General features: G+C 41.6%; 1 protein-coding gene across 4 annotated transcripts in view; it reads left to right on the top strand.

The window, feature by feature from the left end:
* The window catches only part of RANBP3 (RAN binding protein 3), a 62,059-nt gene that overhangs the window by 30,471 nt on the left and 16,391 nt on the right, over nt 1-15,197 (top strand). For all 4 annotated transcript variants that reach the window (XM_062510178.1, XM_062510177.1, XM_062510176.1 and 1 more), the window contains 3 exons: nt 200-265; nt 1,761-1,853; nt 6,954-7,057. In XM_062510178.1, the coding sequence (XP_062366162.1) occupies nt 200-265; nt 1,761-1,853; nt 6,954-7,057 (263 nt within the window). The remainder of the gene's footprint in view (nt 1-199; nt 266-1,760; nt 1,854-6,953; nt 7,058-15,197) is intronic.

Below are 15,197 nucleotides of genomic sequence, written 5' to 3'. Positions count from 1 at the left end.
GATATATATTTGCTGTGATGATCACTGGAAATTGATATTTGTTTCAGAAGAAGAGTCTGTTCTTTGGTTATCTAATAACTTTGCATTTTTAAAGAACTTGTGGGTCGTTACAATGGGGAAAACATGAGGAATTTTTGACTGAATGGATATTTTTTATATGTTACAGCTTTGTCCTTGTAATTTTGTATTTCACTTTCAGAGGAAAAGAGCAGTGGATTCCGGCTGAAGCCACCAATACTTATCCATGGTCAGGCACCTAGTGCAGGTGAGTTCATTGGTTACTGCAACAGTACAAAGAAACCAGCTCAAGCATTTTATTTAGTTAGTAGTTTCATCAATCAGCTATTGTAAATAGAAGGTGTCAATATCTATGTGTCTACAGAAAAAAATCTTGTCTTCTCTAGGGTGGTTGTGCCCATATCCACTGTGTAAAGTGTATGGATGTGTCTGTTTTTGCATTGGATCAGCTGTGCATGTCTGAAGTGCATCTCCCAGCTGTTGCTCCTTAGCAAGCTTTTGCTAGTGCTTGGAGCAATCCTACAGACAGTGCATTGGATTCCTTTGGTAGTAAACTGTAAGAAAAAGGGTGTTCCAGGAGTGCCTTGAGCAAGTCCCAGCTATTACTGATTGTTCAGTCTGCAATCAGGTCAGGGCAGTTGGAAGTGTCAGAGTGCCCACTTCTTCTCTCCCTGGCTTTTGGTGGCAATGTGGGTGGCAGGTCCTTGATCATGTCTGTTCTGCACCACAGGTTGGCTATGACTGAGTTTCCAGTTTGCTGATGTAGACCCAGCCACTATCAGAAAGATATTAGTACTACAGCTTCTTAGGAATTTGAGGGCGGAAAAAACTCAAACCCAAAAGTATTTAGGGAATGAAAGTTGTTAGTACATAACTATATGGAAACTTCATTTCACTTGCAGGAAGAGTGGTAAATTTAAGAAAGGAACAAGCTGTTTTGAGCTTTTGAACTTTACAACTTAGGACAGCTTTATAATCTGATGTCATGCCCTTTGAATATATGTAACCTGAAATGGAGCTAGTTGCTATGAGTGAGTTCTGTTGCAGTATTTTTTTTGGATCAAGAGTTCATCTTGACTTTTTTCAGTGAAGAAAACTGAACCTTCTGGGCTTGCCATAACCTTCTACAGTTGATGTTACAATGTTTGTTTTTTTATTAGTTTGTTAAAGATCAATTAGCTTTTTGAATCTTAGCAGAACTAGAGTTGTAATGCTCTGCAACTTACTATAGCAACCAAAGAGGCCAGGTTAATTCAAAAAGCCAAAAGGTTGTTAAATGGCATAACACAACTATTACACTACCAATATGTTTGGTTGTATGGGTAAAAAAGTTTTTATTAATAAATCTGGAAGTTACTTTGTTAGAAGGAGAAAAAAAGACTTTGAATGTGTAGTTGGATAAAATATCAGTGTATAAATAGGATTACTAGTGTACTGTTCATTTTGCTTACATATTGGCACTTTTATTTCTGGGTCAGTAGTAAACTTTTGTTCTATGCTTTCCTGGATAAGATGGACAATATATTTTTAAGTGTCTTTTTGGGCTAGGAAATAGTCTTCCTATTTCGACTAACACTCTTTTGAGGCTGAGTAAGGAGGGATGGAAAAAAAATGACTAGAAGCTTTTCTAGTGTCTGTTTTTTCATTGTGTGTTCTGTTGGAGGTAGTTAGAGAAGATTAGATGAAGTTGAATTTTCCAACTTTAAAGCTTTATACTTGTTGACAAAACTTTGCACTTGCAGGTCTCCCTAGCCAGAAACCGAAGGAACAGCAGCGAAGTGTTCTCCGTCCAGCAGTATTACAGGCACCACAGCCAAAATCTTTCTCACAGATGGGTAAATATTGCTTTTGTATTCTAAACACAGTGGAAAGCGAACAAGAAATTTGAATTCATTTAGTGTGATGGTTTGTGTCCTGGTTTGAAAGACAGGTGTTTGCTAAGGAAAGCAGAAGCTTCCCTTTGGACTGAAAAAAAAAAATGTGATTCTTCCGATTATTATAATTTTGGAATTAAGAGAGCTCTCAGGCAAAGATATGGGGGTAGGAATAACAGTTCTTTACTAGTATATCTAACAAGACAAACAAGAACAACAACAGCTATGAAATTGCCCACAAACAGAACAGTAACTCAGTCCCAGTCCTTTATGGCTGCAGGCACCTTTTCCCTGAGCTGCAGTTCCCGGTGCTGGGGGCGGGCAGGTCCCGCAGAGCTGCAGGAGGGCTGGGGGTGATGGCAGCGCTGTCCCAGGGGGAGAGAGAGATGGAGAGAGAGATGGAGAGAGCCCTCCACTCACGGTGTGGGTCCCAGTGCTCAGCAGAGTGCTGGATGGTGGTAGTTCACAGCGAGAAGGCAGCAGGGCAGGGTCCGATAGTGGTTTCCTGACGCTGGGATGGCAGGGGGGAGAGGAGGCGATCGTCCTTCTCGTCTGAACTCTGCGGGGGAAATGGGCCAAGGCCCAGCCTTCCGCTTCCTCTTCTGGCTGTTTGAATCTCATGGGGGTTCCCCCCTTCCCTCCCTTCCCCTCCCCCTTGTCACCAGGGCCCAGTCAGCAGGTATCTTAGCATGACAATAGGGAAAATTCCACAGAGGGAAAAGGGAGAGAACCAACCCCCAACATTATCCACCCTGAATTTTCCCCTACCATCATGCTAAATCAAATTAAAATCTTCAAATTATAGACATCCTTACAGTTACAGATACAGGCACAGTATTGTAGGTAGTTCACCGTAAAACAAGGTCTCCTTGGGGTATGCATCGGGTCTTTCCATCCCTTTGCATCACCCTCCAGGTACAACCTGGCCCTTGAGCAAAAACCACCCCACGAATTGGATTGTCTTTGCTGGAGGCAGAGTTCACCCAAACAGTTTTTCCTAGCATACCTCTCATGTGCACCACTGGAACCTTGTCCCCATCTGGTGTTCTCAAGGGCTCAGACTGGGCAGGGCCTGCTCGATTAGTGGAACCTCAGGTGTTCACTAACCATGTGGCCTTTGGTAGATTCATCTCCCAGTTCTTGAAAGTCCCCCCACCCAGTGCCTTCAAGGTGGTTTTAAGCAGCCCATTGCACCGTTCCACTTTCCCAGCCGCTGGTGCGAGATAAGGAATGTGGTACACCCACTCGATGCCGTGTTCTCTGGCCCAGGTGCTTATGAGGCTGTTCTTGAAATGAGTCCCATTGTCTGACTCAATTCTCTCAGGGGTACCATGTCTCCAAAGGACTTGTTTTTCCAGGCCCAGGATGGTGTTGCGGGCAGTGGCATGAGGCACAGGGTAGGTCTCCAACCATCCAGTGGTGGCTTCCACCATGGTCAGCACGTAGCGCTTGCCTTGGCGTGTCTGAGGCAGTGTGATGTAGTCAATCTGCCAGGGCAGAAGTGGGTTTCCCATCCCACCTCCTCATGTCTTCCCCATGGTCATGCAGAAAGAACCACAGGTCAGCTCGTGGGGTGTATCCTCTCTCCTTAGCTGGGGGTCGTTGGGCTCTAACTCTGGCATCTGTGACTCGCACTGGTGCTGCATTGACCTTCCTCATCTCCTCCCTCACCCCTCTTATCTCCTCCTTGAACTCCTCTCTGAGTTCCCTAATCACGGCAGAGACCTGAGCCTGCATTGGGCCATTCATTATACTCTCAAAATTCCTGAGCCTATTGGCAACAGAACCCACTGTCTCGTGGTTGGTGTCAGCATTAATGGCTGCAATGAATGTGGTGTATTGAGATGGCCCCAGGTGTGCCAGATTCCACAACATCTGCCCTGTGCACCTGACCTTGTCGGGGTCATTGTCATGTTGTCCACCCCTCCCAAAGAGTATCTCCAGTACTGCCACTTCTCGCAGCTGTTGGATCCCCTCCTCAGCGGTCTTCCAGCGCGTTCTATGGTGGTGCTCCTGCATTCTCTCTCTATGGACAAATCTCTCTCTTACACTCATTAAAAGCCACTCCCAGAGGGAAAGGGGGCCTGGTTCCCTTACGAATATGTGAGCCACACCTGAGTCCTGGGTCAGGGGTCCCAAATTCCTTGCCTCAGTACCATCCAGCTGCACACCTGTACCCATAAGGTCCCAGACCCGCAGTAACCACGTTGTAAAAGCCTCACGGCCCCTTCGCACAACGTCTTTACACAGATTACGGAGACTCTCGTATGACAGGGACTCTGTGACGATCTCAACCTCTGGCTCCCGTGCTGGTTGTGAGGGCCCTGCTTTCTGATCCTTATTATCCAGGTGCTTTGTTTTCACCTTAGACTTTCTAGTTTCCACGGGAGCAACTACTGCTGGCTGTGAGTGCCCTTGCAGTTCAGCTGGAGCCTGGAGAGATGTAACATTTGTGGGTTCCACTGCTGCACCATCAGGTTCTCCCACTTTAAGGCAGAGGGAGAGTTTCTCAAGAGCTGGGGAAAGGTACTCCTTCAGCATTTGGCCCATCTCCTTCACTAGAAACCCCACCCACTCTGGATGGTTCCTTTCTGAGGTGAGCTCTGGGGCAGGGTCAGGCTCTGGGGCAGAATCCTTAGTCTCTAGGGCAGAATCCTTAGTCTCTGGGGCAGGGGCAGGGTCAGGCTCTGGGGCAGAATCCTTAGTCTCTGGGGCAAAACCAGGCTCTGGGGCAGAATCCCTATTTCTTGGGGGATGTATCAGGGTTGTCATCCAAGTCAATCTCCCCTCATCTCGGAATGTTAAATAGAACAGGTTTACAAGGCCTATTAGCAATGTCAGCCACTGTATGATATCATTACTGCTTAGAAGAGATTTGAACCTCTCAAAAGCTGGTGGAGCAGACCCAAAAAACTGTGTAAGGGGTTGGGACAAAATTTTTCCTGGTGTCATATCCTCACAGTATGTACCATTATTAAAGTAACCCCAAAAACATACAGTTAGAGTGTGATAGCCCTGAATCCATGTGCCCACCTTCCAGAGGAAGTTAAAAATCCAGGAATTTCTCACGTTATCAGCTCACAAAATGAACTGGATAATAGTTACAGCAGCCTGAGTTATAGGACCCATGTTCAAGTAAGGGATTGCAAATGGGAGAGATAAAGCTGTGGCCACATGGAGCCCAAACCACGGTAAGCTGGACAACATGATGCCACCTAACACAAAACTGAGGTAACTCAAGAGCTGTTATTCCTTTTTCACCCTTTTCTCTCAATGCCCTTGGGCCCCACGTTGGGTGGCCAAAATCTGTCCTGGTTTGAAAGACAGGTGTTTGCTAAAGAAAGCAGAAGCTTCCCTTTGGACTGAAAAAAAAATGTGATTCTTCCGATTATTATAATTTTGGAATTAAGAGAGCTCTCAGGCAAAGATATGGGGGTAGGAATAACAGTTCTTTACTAGTATATCTAACACGACAAACAAGAACAACAGCAGCTATGAAATTAGCCACAAACAGAACAGTAACTCAGTCCCAGTGTTTTTTGGCTGCAGGCACCTTTTCCCTGAGCTGCAGTTCCCGGTGCTGGGGGCAGGCAGGTCCCACAGAGCTGCAGGAGGGCTGGGGGTGATGGCAGCGCTGTCCCAGGGGGAGAGAGAGAGATGGAGAGAGCCCTCCACTCACGGTGTGGGTCCCAGTGCTCAGCAGAGTGCTGGATGGTGGTAGTTCACAGCGAGAAGGCAGCAGGGCAGGGTCCAACAGCAGTGAGGATGATCCCTGATGCTGGGATGGGGCAGAGGAGCAGACGCGGCGATCATCCTTCTTGTCCGAACTCTGCGGGGGAAATGGGCCAAGGCCTGGCCTTCCGCTTCCTCTTCTGGCTGTTTGAATCTCGTGGGGTTTTCCTCTTCCCTCTCATTCCCCCCCCCCCCCACCTTGTCACCAGGGCCCAGTCAAGAGGTATCTTAGCATGACAATGGAGAAAATTCCACAGAGGGAAAAGGGAGAGAACCAACCCCCAACTGTTTGGTTTTACTGAACACCTACCTTGGTTTTTCTAGTGTTCTCCTTTAAGAAAAGAAACATTTTAAATGGTAAGTGTATCTGTATTACATGAGGAATAAAGTAGTGGAACCTTCAGGTCTGGTGTAGGATGACTGTCTGATGTTGCAAGGCCTCTAACTTTGTAGTAGTCCATCCTTGAGTTTTGGAATAAAAGACTGTTAAGAGTGTGGTATAGCAATCAATCTCAAATAACAGAGACCATGGTGTAACAAGCAATTACTAGCAATTGATCAACAGTAAAGTACCTAAGTCAGTGAGAGGTACCTCTGGACTTGGGGACCATTTTGGAGTTGTGACTTTGAAGTTCAGTTTTAATTCTGAACATAGAAATTTAATTCTTAAGTTTGGTAATTCATATAATGTTTATTGTGTTACGGAATTATGGAATTTGATATAACTGATGGAAATAGGCATGACTAAAGCGTGGAAATTCATGCAAAACCTGTTTAAAGTGTCCCTGTCTCCCAAACCCCATATTTCCTCAGTCTGATGCCATTTGTTATGTGGAAGTTTAGTTGAACAGAAACAGGAGTAACTCCAGGTAATGCAGAATCTAGCAAAGAACCAAACATTTCTAGCTTGATTTCTTGATGTGCCTCCTGACACAGATTGGACTTTGCAGAGGACTTAGTATTGGGGTAAAAATTTTCAGTGGGAGTTCAGTATATGAGCAGGTATATCAGTCTGAAGACAAGCCCTGCTGGCTGTGAACAGTATTAGATTGGAGCAGGATGGTTGCTTGTAGCTATACATATTGAAGTCCTTACAATATTTTTATAGATTAATTTGCTGGCTTGGTTTTCTGCATTCGGAATTTTGATTCTGCTAAGAATTGCTGAATTGTGGTCCTCTTGTCTCTTGCAAAATACTGGGGAACTTTTTAGTTTACATTGCAATGTTTAATGGACTTAAACAAGAAAACAACATGCAATTTGCATAAGAAAACTTTTATGACAGTTGAAATATTTAGAGAGTTTGTGTATTTTTTTTCTTTGTTGCAGTTCTCAGCAGTGGCACCAATGGAGTAAATATCCCTTCAGGTTCTGCAGCCACATCAGAATCACCAAGTGATGCAACACTGAAAAGTTCAGACTCTGAAGACAAGGTGAGTGACAAGGAGGAGACTCAAGGTGACAGATGTAAATAGTCTCTGAACAGAGTAAAAAGCTTGTAGCAGCAAAAGAATTGCCTACAGGAAGTGGACCGTGCAGGTAATGAGGGGCTGAAAAGCTTCGTCTAGAGCAAAAGAATAAGTGCATCGGAAATTGTTTATTGGCTATCATGAAAGAAAAGCAATGAAATATTTACTTCCAGTTCTTGGTAGTGTGTCCAGTCCTTTCCTTCCCTGCGGATTCTGAACTAACCCATTAGCATCTGAAGGTCTTGACTGATAGTCTGAGGAAGATGTTTGGGGATTTTGAGTTTGGTTGAGTTTTTTTTGTAGCTTCATTAAGCAGTTGTTTGCTTTTTGTTGCCATATTGAGCCTAGAAATGATGTTGATAAGACAAGAGTATGGAACAGTTCACTTGAAATTCAAGTCTTAATCCTGAAGATGCAAACAGAAACACTTGCAGTGTGAATGGCTTTTCAAGGTTCAGTGAAAAGCTACTGCCACAACTAAGTATTGATAAATAAATTGAATGTGTGTACCAGTATGAAAACTGTGTATCTTGTAACCCAGCTGTGTGTGTCATTAGGGACACCCTTTATCTGCTTTTAACATCCAAATGTTAACTCTTAAGTTTTCTTTAATCAACTGACCTTGGAGAAAGTTTTCTGGTGGAGGAAATCTCTTGTATCTGGTTGCTAAGGATTTCTGGAAGCTCAGTATAAATGGTATAAAGCTTCATAACTGAACATTTGCAATTTTACCAAGGGTTGTGGTGAGATATTTTATTCTTCTGCCATTCATAGTCACTTTTGTCTCCTTGAAGCTTTCTAGCCCAGCTAGAAGTTATTTGATTTGCAATAGTTGTGTGAAATGCTGGACTCTCTTGAAAATATTAGATGGCTTGGTGAGAGTGAAAGATTATTTCTGTAATTGTTTCATATGGGTAATTGTATGTGCAGATGTGTGGCATAGATTTGATGTACCACAGAGAAAGAGCTTCCTTGTGAGAGCAAGTATGTTATTTGTAGTATTACATGGGCATGGTCTGCCTTTTTTAGAGCCGATGTGAGTTATGGTCTTACTTTACTCTCAAAAGATTTTTTGTTGATGTGTTTGTCTTATGCTTATACAAGACAGCAGAGTGGGAATGTTCTCAGTCTAATGGTTGTCATACCCTGAGCAGCTCTGTGGCAATTTCTACCTCTCTTGTCTCTGTCTTTAAAATCCCTAAGAAACTATAGGAGCCCTAAGCAACATTTTTCTCAGATGGGTACAAGCTGCAGCTTTTGATCCAACCTTCCTCAACTGGTAGGAGAGTCTGGTGGCTGAAAGTCATCAGGTATGCAAGGGAATTTGACAACCCTCAGCCTTTCTAGTAGCAGGGAGATGCTGATCCTTATCCAGAAGGAAGAGAACATGTTAAGGAAATCCTAGGCTAATGATTTTTCCTTGTGTCCAAAAGAATGCTTCTTTACCCTATGTATCATTCAGTGGTGAATTACTTCTTCCAGCAATCAATGTTGGCCCAATTCTAATTGCAAGCAGAAAAACAATGCCTTTGAAATGCCAGAATTAGAATCTGAAGGCAAATGATACAGCTAGGTACTGCAAAGGTTACAGCTAGGTTGTCCCTTAGACATAAAATGGGATTTGTGAACCTTGGACCTAGTGTTGTTTTTCTACTGCTTTTTTTTGACCTCTGTGATAATGTGCAGGAAGTGCTATGGCTGGCACATGGAGGCAACAACACCCTGCATGACACATTAACAGAAGGGATTGTATATCTTTGTTCAGTGATGGTTCTGTAACCTCATTGGGATCATGGTTACAGGACGTTCACTTGGGCAACTGGGGTACTGAATTAGATACCTAAGGGCTTTTTAGGAAATAAAGCAGGAAAGACAGGGATGAGTTCCTATTGGGAGATCAAAATCATGAGAGACAGGGCAACTGAGAGACTTTTTAAAGGATGGTTTATTGCCTCATGGCGTCAGCCTCATAGAAGGGTAAGACATTAAAGGTGTTTATAGCAGACTTTATAGCAGGTTCTATTGCTGAACTTTACATTTTTTTATGCTCTTAACATATTGCTTTGCTTACGTAATACATATCTCTGTTTGCTTAAAACATACTTCTACTTAAATTACAAATTCACATTTTTGTTTTATGTCTGCTTCACTTTCAGTGTTCTGGTCCTCCAAGCCTTCTCCAAGGTCTTAGGTCAAGCATTGTATCCATCTCTATATCTGAGCCTGTATGCACCAGGCCCTGGGAGCTCTCTGTACTTGCAATTCCCACATCTCCCCCTTTCTCTTGAACCAGGAATACTCCTTTGATAGCTTTGTCAATCATTTGCTGCGTACATTGAAGCAGACAAGGCACCATTATCAATACAGCTGTTATGACAAGCAATATATATAGACCCAATTTTAGAAGTTCGTTAAACCAAGGTGTGAAATTCCATCCATTAAACAAGTAATCTAACAAAGATCCATTGTTAGCCTTCATTTTGGACACTCCTTTTAACTGATGTATGCTTTTCTGGATGGATTCCAAATTATCAGGTATATTCATACAACACATTCCATTACAGTCTTCACACCTGTGTTCATGTGCTAATAAGAGAAAATCAATTGCAGCTCTGTTTTGGAAAGTTGCGTGTCTCACATCTTTGACATCAGCTAACAGACAATTCAATGCAAAAGAAGTAGCATTGGTTTGCTTATTTAGCCAACAACCCCATCTATCCGATTGCTTTAATGCTACTGCAGAGGCAAGTTGAGGTAAAAGTACAGATATTGAAAGTCTTTATCAAAAACCCCAAGGTTCAAAGTCTGCTTTATGTTCTGGTTCATACTGATGAACAAACCTTTTTCCTCTGCCTCTATTTTCAGTGATTATTTTTATACTCTGTTAGCAAAGTAAGCCTCCCTAAGCTACATGGACCACCTATGATGTGTGATAAAATGGCAGGACAAGCTCTATTGCCACAAATAAAAGCATCCCTTGTGACAACTGTAAAGGTGTGTCAACAGACCATGCAAATATTGGGGAAGTATAGTTACACCAAGAATTCTGGTTTCTATACGCTTGGTGATGGGAAGGAACATTTTTGATCAGCAATGACTCTTTCCCTGTATAGATGAATTTAATAGAAAAATCCATTTTTACTGAGCCAAGGAGATCTGTCTGTCTTCTGAGGATGCCTGGGGAAGGTCTTCTGTCCACTTAAATCTAGGCATCTACAGTGGTGTGATCCCAATCCTGCATACAGCTAGCACTTTTACTTCCTAAAGCATCAATGATCTTATCTTTTATTGGCCATGCGTCCGCAGGCAGTCCCACTAAACAAGTGGAGAAGGGATTTTCTGGAGTTGTGGTGGCTAAACGCATAGTGTCCAAGCCTGATGCATTTGCTAAAGTCATGCAAACATTTGTTTGGGGCTGATTAATGGGCCAGGTCGCACTGTTCAAAGCAAGCACAACAATAAAAAAGTGTAAGCCTAATATTTGATTTAGTTTCATGCTTCTCTCTTATCTCTAGCAAATCTTCTAGCACATTCCTTTTTTATTTATTCCCATACTTGCTCTGGTGCAGACCAAAGATAAGGCACTAAGTAATTTCATTTGCATTCAACTTTTCAAATTTTAATATTTCCTGATTCTTTCAAAAATTCTTTTCTGTGTTCCTCTCTAAAAGTGGAGATACAGGGGCTGTTTCTTTCTTTGTGACCCACTACAACCAAAAATTCAGTGACTACCTTGATTGTGACTCAAAAATATAACATGATATACACCAGGGTTTTGCTAAATAAGCTCCACGATACCAGTGATCCCCACACTTTTTACATTGACATAAAACCCAAGGTTCACAATTTTTGCAGATAGAATTTTTGACTGATGTCAGTCATTAACTGCAGTCTCTGTGTTTCTCACATCTGTGTGCTTATTTCTCTGCTCGTGGAGTTGTCGGCATGTTTTTGCACATGATATGGCTTCACATTCTTTGCTGGAATCTACTTAGGTACTGTTCCTGTGGAAACACAAGCATGCCCTTTACCCAGGTTATTAGAGAAAACAGACCCTCAATTTGTCCTGTTTCTGGGTTTCTAATCAAAGCTAAAGGATTTTCTTTCAACTTTGCCTTTGTTCTATTAGAAAAACGCCTTAAAACTGGCGTATTTGGCTCTGCAAAGGAACTGTTAAAAAATTAAAAACATATGAAGCTTTATTTAACTGCATCTGGGGATTTGCCAGGTTTAGTCCCCTTCTCTGTTTATCTAGTAGAGATTTCAGAGTGTGATGTGTTCTTTCAATAATAACTTGACTCATGGGAGACTAGGGAATACCAGAAGTGTGACAAACATCCAAATACATTAAAAAAGTGGCTAATTTTTCAGATATATATGCAGGACCATTGTCTGGTTTGATTTCCTGAGGTACTCCTAACGAAGCAAATGCTTGTAAAAAAATGTTGACAGGCATGATGAGCTGTTTCTCCTGTGTGAAAGGAGGCAAAAACTGCACCTGAAAAAGTGTCTACTGGTACACAGATATTTTTAAATTTCCCAAAAGATGGATATTTGGTAATATCCGTTTGCCATAATTGCAGACTTTGCAACCCTCATGGGTTGACAACTCCTGTGGACATAGGAGGTTGCACAAGTTGACAATCAGGGCAGGCATTTATAATTGCTTTTGCTTGATCCTTGGAGTTGCGAAGCATTCACATAAGTGCTTGTGTATTTTGATAAAAAAAGACATGACTTAATTTAGCTCATCAGAAATGTTAGGCAAAGTACTTGTAACAGTCATTGTCAGTTTTTCTGCTCTTGAGTTTTTCTGCCAAGAATCCTGGAAGGGAGGAATGTGCTCTAATATGGGAGACAAAATACTTGTTAGTTCTCTGTTGTACAATTCTGTAAAGACATGAAAGATAACGATACAGATTATAGTTACCAACAACTTTTAAAACTGATTATTCTATTCTTTTAACAATATTAGCAACATAAGCAGAATCTGTAATTACTCGGAAAATGGATAGAACAAACTCCTGAATAATCTAGCAATGCAATTTGTAAGTCTTCTGAATTTTGTAAAGCCTAATCAAAATATTTTTTTCAAGGGAAAATAAAGCACTGCGAACTCTTGGCCTGCTATAGTTAGCAGTCTTGCTCTAGCTCTAATTATGATCTGAATAATCATTTCTAATGTTGTAAAATTTGTCTTTGGGGACCTGTAAGGCAAAAAAATCCACTCTGTTATCTGCAAAGGGTCTTTTTCAGAAATGTCCCATTGAAAAATGAGACTATAGCTGCAATTGTTCTCCTAATATCCATAAAAAAATATTTGGAAAAAATACCTCTGTGTGCTTGTCTTTGTTGAAGAGCTTCAGTGATTTTTTGCAAGAGCATTTTCAGCTTCAGCTGTAAAAGTTCTAGGAGCTTTAATATTGCAGTATCCTCTTCAGAAATCAAAAAGTGGTGCAAGTTCATCATTAGTAATTCCCAAAACAGGTCTAATCCAATTGACTTCTCGCAAAAGTTGCTGTATATCTTGTAAAGTGGTAACACTAGTATGAAGTTGTATTTTTTGTGGCTTAATGGACTGTTTTAATATTAGCCATCCCAAATACTTCCATGGTGAGGTTGCTTGTATTTTTGATGTAGAAATTTATAGTCCAACAGTCTGAACTGTAATAACACAGTCATGAGTTTCCTCCATCTCTTTTTGTGTTGTGCTGCAATTAACAAGTTGTCCATGTAATGTAAGGTCATTGCTTGAGGATATTTCTGTCTGGCATTCTGTTAACATTGGAAAATTCTTGGGTTGCTGAGTTGTTGCTATCTGTGTTGTCACACAGTGGTGCTACACACTCATTTTTGAGTTTCTCGACAACAGCTTTCTGCAGGCTCTGGACAGTTGTTTTTTTTTTAAGTGTTCAGGCTTTCCATACCGGTAACATAATCCTTTAATGGTTTCAGCTTGCATCAGTGCCAGAGCACTATTCCGCTGAGGTATTAAATGTAGGGCAGAGAGGGGTTTAACTAGTCTTTGGTCAGTATCTTCTGCTTGTGCAGCAAAAGCTCTCTCAAGTCTCCCTCCAAAGGTATCTGTTTGTAATGTAGCAATATGCTGTGGCTTATAGATTTTACTGCAGGCTTCTGTCATTTGAGGCGGATCTGGCTGTAAGTGCGGCAAGGCTTGGATAATCCATTTACACTCATCATTAGCATCTGCAAACGCAAGAATACAGAGTACGTGCAGATGTGCCATGGCATTGTCACGCTGATCTATCACTTGTGTTAGGCAATCTATAAAAGTTGTAAAAGGCACTGATACCCCTTGCCTTATTTGAGTATAAACTCCTTAAGGGCTCCCAGCTGGCTGAACTTGCAAGAGAGCTTTACGTGCTGCATCTTTAATATCATCGAGCACTGCTCTGGGTAAATCAGCTGCCTGATCTTCAGCTCTGTCATGTGGAGGGTCCCCAGCTAAATGTACAACTGTAAGAGCTGCATTGGGACCTCCTGCATATTTTTCTATTAATTTTTCAAGAAGTCTTTGCCATTTTAAGTCTTACAAAACGCACTGTGAATCCATTAAAGTCATGGATGAAACAACGGCAATCAAAAGATGTTAAATCAATTATTATAAACACTTTTCAGCAATTGTTTAAGGCAAGCCCAGACCAATGTCTTTAATAGCTTTTCTTAAGTCTTTGTTTTCATCATGTGACCCAGGGTCCCATCTGGGGTTTGCATTCTGTCTCCTGCACCTTACTGGCAAATATAAAGTTGCTCATGTGCTAATTCAAGGTCACCTTCTTTGATGGCTTTATGCTTGATATCAGCCCAATCTGCCAACTTTAAGGTGTATTTTGGAGACTCTTTTAATTTTACAGGAGCTGGGGGTCTCTGGGATCAGGAGAAAAACAACTCGTTCTCTAGTTTTAAATCTGTCTCCTCTTCAGAAGTAGAATCACTGTCTTGCTGTTGAATACCCATAAAGATTTATAGTTTTCAATTTTCTTTTCACTTTCCTCTTCATTAGCTGTTTTTGAGGCATCTAAAAGTAACAGAGATGCAGTAAAGGCGGCAGCTACAGGAACAGCAGAATCCAGAAGACTGAGACTGATTGGGGAGAGAAGCTAAAGGATGCATGGCAGGCAGACTAGGTTGTTTACTGAAAATGTCAACAAGTATAGGACTTATGGGCAGCAGTTTAACAGCCATAAACTCCCTATGGGTAGTTGCATCATAGAGTCTTACTGAAATGGAGTCCCAAAGAGACATGGTAAAAGCAGACGTAAGGTCTGTGTCTGCAAAATTTTTCTGTACCCAGCATTAAAGGTCTTTTAATATTGCTTAGGCATGGCACAAGAATTAGTTCTTATCAGAGCTTTGAAATGAATATAAATGTCTCTCTGTTCCCTGGACATTTCTTGCCCCATGTTCCTCAAAGCTCACCTGTAATCTCATCACAGGTCTTTTCTAGATGGACTCAAGTCAGGGATGACCAGCAGGCTGTTTTCTGTTTCCTTTCAACACCCAATAGAGTCTGTTCCTCCTTTGTTTCAGGTGCCATTAAATCTGTGGATTTTCTGCTTCATTCCTGAAGCCTCTAAATTAGGCATCTGGAGTTTCCCAATTGCTCAATAAGATTGATCGCTCCTTGCACCGTGAAGCATCATTTACTGGGAGGTCAAAATCACAAGAGACAGGGCAACTGAGAGACTTTATAAAGGATGATTTATTGCCTCATGGTGTGAGTCTCAAAAAAGGGTGAGACATTAAATGTGTTATGTTTAATGCCATAATATCAGAAGCCATCTAATTCTTAGTTACAATTAAGTTACAATCTAAGTTACAACTAATCTTGTATTAGTTTTTTAGCCAATCACATACTTCTATGAAACTTGATAGCATCTTTTTACACCAACCATAATAAATCCTTTTTGCGGCTTTGCTGCAATGCTTTAACCAATCATGTAACACTTCACAAACCTACGTTGATACATCTTAAGCTTCTAATTGACTTTATAGCAGGTTCTATTGCTGAACTTTCATTTTTTTACGCTCTTACTTAACATATTGCTTTGCTTACATAATACATATCTCTGTTTGCTTAAAA

Source organism: Cinclus cinclus, chromosome 28, assembly GCF_963662255.1.
Source record: "Cinclus cinclus chromosome 28, bCinCin1.1, whole genome shotgun sequence".
NCBI classification, from domain to species: Eukaryota; Metazoa; Chordata; class Aves; order Passeriformes; family Cinclidae; genus Cinclus; species Cinclus cinclus.
The sequence above is the reverse complement of the archived record's forward strand: the minus strand, read 5'-3'. Positions and strand labels throughout refer to the sequence as shown.